Source organism: Pelmatolapia mariae, linkage group LG23 (assembly GCF_036321145.2).
Source record: "Pelmatolapia mariae isolate MD_Pm_ZW linkage group LG23, Pm_UMD_F_2, whole genome shotgun sequence".
Taxonomy (NCBI): domain Eukaryota; kingdom Metazoa; phylum Chordata; class Actinopteri; order Cichliformes; family Cichlidae; genus Pelmatolapia; species Pelmatolapia mariae.
This window is the reverse complement of record NC_086246.1, coordinates 42,480,661-42,487,500: the sequence shown is the minus strand read 5'-3', so window position 1 is coordinate 42,487,500 and position 6,840 is coordinate 42,480,661. Positions and strand designations below refer to the sequence as shown.

Sequence of the window (6,840 nt, the reverse complement as noted above, 5' to 3'; positions counted from 1 at the left end):
ATACCAGATTTTAAATCAGGGAGAATTTAGGGTGTTGGAAGTCTCAGATTTTGGCTCACAGGGATTGGGACTTTGAAAACTCTGGCCATTATTAACGTTAGCAATTGACCATAGGAACAATAAATAAAAAAATATAATAAATAAAAAAAAATAGGACAAACAAAACAGACCCCATTTAGTATTTTTATGGAGTTGCATAAAACATCCCCATAAAGAATATACACATTATTTACTTGTTACCGACTCACTGAAATTTCTGTCACTTTTAGTTGTTACCTTCTGAGGTAGAGCTTGTAGGGTGTATTGGTAAACTTCTGGAACTCTCTCAGGGCTTTAATCTCCTTCCACACTTTAACTATATTTTTCAGAAGAGTCCTGTCTTTCTCCTGCTCACTGTCTCGGAGATGTCGAGTGTTCCTGTAATATTTGGAAAAACACTACTGCTCAAAGAGTCAATGTTACAGTACATGTTTTTAGGCTGCAAACGACTTCGTAGGAGGCTAAGGGATGAACTCACCTAACCTCCAGATTATACTCAGAAATCCTCTGCTGCAAGGCCTGAGTGGGGTTAAGCCCACTATGGCTCTCCAGCATATTCCGCAGTGCATTCCTTAGTCCATTCAACTAAAGCAGAAAATAAGACACTAAACACACTGAACGCTGCATATAAACTCTGGAGTCCCTTTCATAGCTCACTTTACCTTGTCAGTGAGGTGACCTGTGAGATTATTGCGTTGCCTGGTTAGGTACTGATCGTACAGCTGAGCTAGGCGGGCGCCCAGGACATGTTCGCGGCTGAAAAGTGGGTGATGGGAGAAGATCAGCCCAGAGACATCAACATCAAGCTGGTAGTCTCCCTCGGGATCTGCTGCACCAGCAATGTAAAGATTTGCGTACTTGGACTTCACCGCCTGGGAGACAGAATAACACAATCCATCATGCACCATCCTGGAAAATGAAAACCACTATGAATTATACTTGGCACTTCTGCCTTGCCTGTGTGTTTCCAAGTATGTGCCAGTTTAAAGGAAGCATGAAATAGCTGGCAAGATTGAAAGCACCATCAGGGGAGTGCTGTAATGCAAAGTCATGCATGAAAATAATGTGCTATAAACACCCAACTTAACTACCCTGAACACTGTGTTTTCTGGATGAACACGTATGACAGCTGTGCCCGTCTCCAGAATTTAATAAATAAATATGAACAAGAGAAGATAACTACTTGTTTTCCCTAGAGATAAAGACTGTGCCTAAACTCAAAACCCTTTGTATCTGTAACTTATTTTTTCAGGGTTTACATATTTGTTTAACTGGACAGTCACGCCACACATACCAGTAAAATGCTAATAAGGCTGGAATCAACTGCTTCTAATAAAGATGCGGATGTAGTCTAATCAATTATCCGTTTTAAATTATCCAGGAATTTGTTTACACAAGTTTATCCATTTATTTCACATTTTATCTATTTTCCACAAGGCCTCATTACTTTGTTGGGCAGGTAAGCCATGGAAACTGTGAGCACGGTTAGGTGAGGGCATCTGGGAACATTTTTACTGGTGATTTTTTCCTCCCATTATTCATCTTCTCACTGTTGTTTTAAAAAGATTAATTTTTAATATTATTTAATACAAGTAATAATAATTAATAAGTTAAAATGATATTATTGTAATGAGGCTGCTTCAACTCAAGTTAAGCTATCACCACTGTCTCCTCTTCTCTGTGTAACACATGCAGCCATGAACTAGACTTCACTTGACAGAAGTGTATGTGACAACACAAATTTCAGATGCACCTCTTTAACCGGGCGGCTATCTAGTAGAAAGTATGTGTGCAATGAATCATGTTTACCATTCCCTGGCAACTGTCACTACCCTATCACTACCCTATCCATTCCCTATCGCTAGATAGGGAATGGATTCCCTATCTATCGCTAGATAGGGAATGCAGTACAAAAGACAAACATGTCTGAAGATGACTGTTTCTTGCTGGAAACAAGGACAACCCTGAAAAATAGTCCAATAAAGGTTTTTAGTGTTTTTATTGAAACTATTACTTATTTAACTGTTTTCACTGCTTGTCAAATAAAGCAGCTAACTTAAGAATTTAAAGGGATCTTCAAAACTGTTGTTTTATTATTCAAAAAATTATCAAAGTATTTGGTAGATTAATAAATAATAAAATAACAGTTAAGGTACAGCCACGCTCTTCTTTCTTGTTTAAAAATCATAAGTAAGGGGTAAAGGTAAAGCCTTGAAAAGCTAGGGTTTAATTTTAATGCTGGCTCTTCTTCAGATGTAATTTCACAGCTTGCATTACTTTTAATGTCTACAAATGGAGTTTGGAGTTTTGATGTTGCTGTAAATTTTGAGAAGATATCATATCACAGATGTGTTGGCCTCCATCACTGACCTGTCCTCCAAAAACAAATGCATACCTCCTCTCTGTTTCTTTGTACCAAATGCCAAACTGCCCTTTCGCTTTTTTCTAAAAGGCAAAGAGGTTAGAAAAGAAGAGAGGGCATCGCAACGCCCTCAGTGTAGGAATGCAAACAGTGCTTTAGATGATGAAAATGAACACAATGATTGATGTGTGTGTGTCAGACCTTCCTATACACAGTCTGTAGCGCAGGGTCTAGGGCCTCCTCCATGTGGAAAAGGGGGGGTCTTGTGGATGATTCCTTGATGGGGTTAGGCAGAGCGATGATCCTGCCATCATCTCCAAACCACTTCTTCCCCTTAGCAAATGAAAACAACACACACAGATAATAATATAATAAAACAAAGTAATGAAAAGTCTCTAATGGTAGTTTTATTTTAATGGAGAGAGATAGAATGTCAACCAAAAACCCAGAAGGTCTTCACTCTAATCAAAATGCAAGAGAAAGTGATGTGTCTCCTTAAACTATATTCCAAAAACATGAACAACACAGACTGTAACATGCTATACACAAACTTTAATACAAGAGCAGTACATTTAGGTCAGACCAGTGGGTCAATATTTTCCCTGAGATGCGTGAAAACCTGGTGACCAACTATAAGAAACATCTTACTGTTGTGCTTGCTAACCAGGGTTTCTACTAAGTCATGTTTTACGTGGGGATCAAAAACTTCTTTCACTCAATGACATAAAAAAACCAATTTTTTAAATTGAAAATACCATAAAAATTACTCAGGAAATTTTGGCTTTTTAGCTGATGTTACCTCCTCCATTTTCAAAATCCGATTCTCCAGAATATTCTCATTGGTCAGGGATACGGGAGGCCTTTCCCCTACATAGAGACCCTCATCCTCCAGGTATCGAGGTTTCATGTTTTCAGGCAGTTTGATGGAGGTTGGAACTATGAAAATTAAGCATAATATAATTTTTCCCATATGAGGGAGGTGCAGATGTGAATTAAAATATTTAAGACATGATATTATATACCTGTTCGAAAGCTGGGTGTAAACAGGAGTTCGCTTTGTCGCTGAAGAAGTTTTTGGTACCCGACATACTCAGCTTTCTTTATTTCCAAGAAGTCCTGGGGTGACTGGTCAATGACAAATAAATCTTCTTGGGTTTGTACAAGAGGAGCTTCTTCACTCTGAGAGAAGGATGAAGATTATGAGGCAGTTAGTCCATCTTATGCAAATGAAAAAAGGTAAGAAATAATTTTGACAAAAAAAAAAAAAAAAAAAAAAAATAGTGGTTGGCCTGTTACCTGGGTTTCATTTTCTTCTTGAATATCTTCATCAACATCTTCATGCTCTTCGTCTTCATCTGTCGTTTTCCTCTGTTTTTGTCTTCTCCTGCTGCTCGTCTCAATCACATCTGGTGGATCGGGGTCAAAGTTTAACGTGAAGAAATTGAATGCTTCTTCAGCTGTTGGCAGGCCTTTTTCTACCTGTGTTTGCAAAGAATAAAATGAATACATTAAATTTCATTATACAACTGCTTTTTGTATACAGGATTTCAATCTCAATCCATGCCTTACTTGTCTTGCTGCTTCTCTGAACCTGACCCTGGTGCTGAGGGGTGGAGGGGAGTCCTGTCTTCCAGCTCTGTCTGCATCAGCCTGTGAAACACCAGGAATTAACTTCCACCACTGGAAAGCAATACATGAGCCCAGTTAAGGTGAGATAGAGGCTCACCTCTCTGTCAAACCTTGTTACGGTGTCTCTGTCTCTGAGGCTATGGAGACGACTGGGAAACTCGAGAGAGGCCTCCTTATCCTGAAGGCTTTCACCTTTAGACTGAAATACAAGCCACAGATTATAGATCAACAATTTCACTCAGATCGTGTGCTGTGTGTGAGAAAAAGAAACTGCATTTACCCTGGCTGCTTTTAGTTTCTCTTCCAAGCGTCGTTTCACAAAGTCATCTAAATGGTGAGTGTGCTGAGTTCTTGAGGTGAGACCTAGAGCACAAAGCACTGTGAAACATTTTGTTTAAGGCTCACTTAAACAACATCAACTACCTTCTGTCAAATTTTGATATTAAATGCTGCTTAGATTTGGTTACCTGGTGTCTGATTAAGAGTTTCCAGATTTAAATCATACATAATTTTCAGTTCTTTACCCAGGTAAAAGAGTTTTGCTTTTTAAGAATCCTAGGCCATGTGGCACAGTCTCCAAGCCATATACCGTAGAACACAGGTGTCGAACTCCAGGCCTCGAGGGCCGGTGTCCTGGAGGTTTTAGATGTGTCCTTGATCCAACATAGCTGATTTAAATGGCTAAATTACCTCCTCAACATGTCTTGACGTTCTCCAGAGGCCTGGTAATGAACTAATCATTTGATTCAGGTGTGTTGACCCAGGGTGAGATCTAAAACCTGCAGGACACCGGCCCTCGAGGCCTGGAGTTCGACACCCCTGCTGTAGAAAGATTCACTACCATCCTATCATATGCTTTCTCTAGATCCACAAGCAGCAACTTTTGAGCTTCTCCATACTTATCCATCAACATTTTCAAAGCAAACATTGAATCTGTAGTGCTTTTTCTGAGTATGAAGCTATACTGATGCTCACTGATCATCACCTTCCTTCTTAACCTAGCTTCGACATTTCTTTCCCATAGTTCCATGGTAAGGCTTATCAACTTTACCCTTTGTACCTACTACAGTTCTGTACATCACCCTTGTTCTTGAAAACTGGTAACAGTACACCTCTTCTTCATTTATCCCTAAAATTGTGTTAAAAAGTCTGGCTAAAAAGACAACCGCTCTTTCTCCAAGACATCGCCATACCTCCACAGGTATGTGACCTGGTTTTTAACCAAACCTAAATCAGGGGATTACATCACACCAATTTAAGCTTTTTACAATGACTCAAAGTATGTTTTACAGTGATTTTCCCCTTCTAATCCCTTTAAGAAATGTTGTAACTTCCCCTAAATTCTTCTGTTCTCTATATGACACTTTTTTTTTAATTTTATGACTTGTATGTTTTATTTTTGTATTAAATAAAAACATACAAGTTTTCTACATTTGTATGAAATTTCTACTACATATAAAGATGATCATTATTATGGTCTTATAGCCTGGGGAAAAAAACAAACAGTTGAGTACTGTTTTGTGTTGTTACCAGATCACTCATTACTTGTGTGATGAAGGAGTAGAGGTACATTTGATTAAGACATAAACACAGACCTTTCTGAGAACCAGTGCGAGATTTCGATAAAAAAACTGAATTGTCTGCTTTCTCAGACGGTCCCTCATCTGCACTATACTGCTGGATGGAAGTGACATCCTTGACATCATCAGCATCACGGGACTCCTGGAGGGAAGACTGTTCAAGCAGCTAATAAAAGCCAGAAGCAATCAAAACTGTTAGAATTTTTAACTGTGCCAAATGTGGAATCACAGAAATGAGGTGGATAATAAAAGATTTACCCTTTTCTTTCTCTTCTGTCTCTCAGCTCTTAAATGGCGTTTCAAAGCCTCTCTTTCATCTTCTTCACCGTCTTCGGGCGCCTGGCATACACAAAGATACACTTTATATGGATAGCAGAAAACTGAAAACTTGCATCCAAGCTGGTATTTAGCGCACTAAAGCCGGAAGAAAGGCTGAAGAAGGTAAGAAGAAGTTGGTGTTTAGCAGCCAGTAGGAATTAGCAGCTAAAACCTAGTTAAGGGAACCAACCTCCATTGTAGTTTGTGGGTCCTCTTCACTCAGTTTGATAGAAGGAACCAGAGCCTATCGAGTACAGTTAGATTTACTAAAGCGTTACAAGCTCCCTTATCTGTGCTCCTGTGTGCATTTCTGATGTTGAGTGTGTTCAAAATGAGCCTGGCTCCTCCGGGTCATGTTGTGTCTTGTCAGGAAAGAATGACGCTCGCTCATTTAATGCTGGCGGAACTTGACAAGGTAGCTGTCACTTCACAGTAAAAATAAATAAATAAAAATATAACCAAGTTTTCCAAGCCTATGACTTTACCTGGACGTCGTCCTCATTTTTCTTCTTAACTAGAGTTTCTTGGAAAGCCCGTCGTTTCTTATGCAGTTTTTCTCGTATATCACTGCAACAGAAACAGAAATGAAATAGTTTAAAAACAGAAACAAATTAGCTTAGCTTAGCATCTCACAGGCGTATTATTTATGGTTCAGAGCAAAGAGAGAAGAGTTACCTTGGGGAAGCCAGATTTGCGATGCTTTTTCTCAACAAGAGTAAACTGTTTGAACTAAAAAGCGCTACTTTACTGCAGTTAGATATCCATAAGCACGTTTCCCGCAATCATTAGATATTTAACATTAAGCAAACGAATTCCGTTATCGCTGCCTAGTAACGGTATAAACTACTTCTCGACCTACCTTGGAAGACGACCGATGCAACCTAAACTTATGAGCAGTTTTGGATTTCATTC

The 6,840-nt window shown here is 39.1% G+C and overlaps 1 protein-coding gene across 4 annotated transcripts in view; it reads right to left on the bottom strand.

The window, feature by feature from the left end:
• Positions 1-6,465, bottom strand: part of cc2d2a (coiled-coil and C2 domain containing 2A) — a 22,171-nt gene extending 15,706 nt beyond the window's left edge. For all 4 annotated transcript variants that reach the window (XM_065469688.1, XM_063465990.1, XM_065469689.1 and 1 more), the window contains exons 1-14: positions 6,414-6,465; positions 6,119-6,172; positions 5,869-5,949; positions 5,626-5,776; positions 4,311-4,393; positions 4,128-4,229; positions 3,971-4,051; positions 3,698-3,880; positions 3,424-3,580; positions 3,201-3,337; positions 2,603-2,734; positions 702-911; positions 518-624; positions 277-417 (exon numbers count right to left, since the gene is read on the bottom strand). In XM_065469688.1, coding sequence (XP_065325760.1) covers positions 277-417; positions 518-624; positions 702-911; positions 2,603-2,734; positions 3,201-3,337; positions 3,424-3,580; positions 3,698-3,880; positions 3,971-4,051; positions 4,128-4,229; positions 4,311-4,393; positions 5,626-5,776; positions 5,869-5,949; positions 6,119-6,124 — 1,571 coding nt within the window. In that variant the 5' untranslated portion in view covers positions 6,125-6,172; positions 6,414-6,465. The remainder of the gene's footprint in view (positions 1-276; positions 418-517; positions 625-701; positions 912-2,602; positions 2,735-3,200; positions 3,338-3,423; positions 3,581-3,697; positions 3,881-3,970; positions 4,052-4,127; positions 4,230-4,310; positions 4,394-5,625; positions 5,777-5,868; positions 5,950-6,118; positions 6,173-6,413) is intronic.
• Between the last annotated feature and the right edge of the window lie 375 nt (positions 6,466-6,840).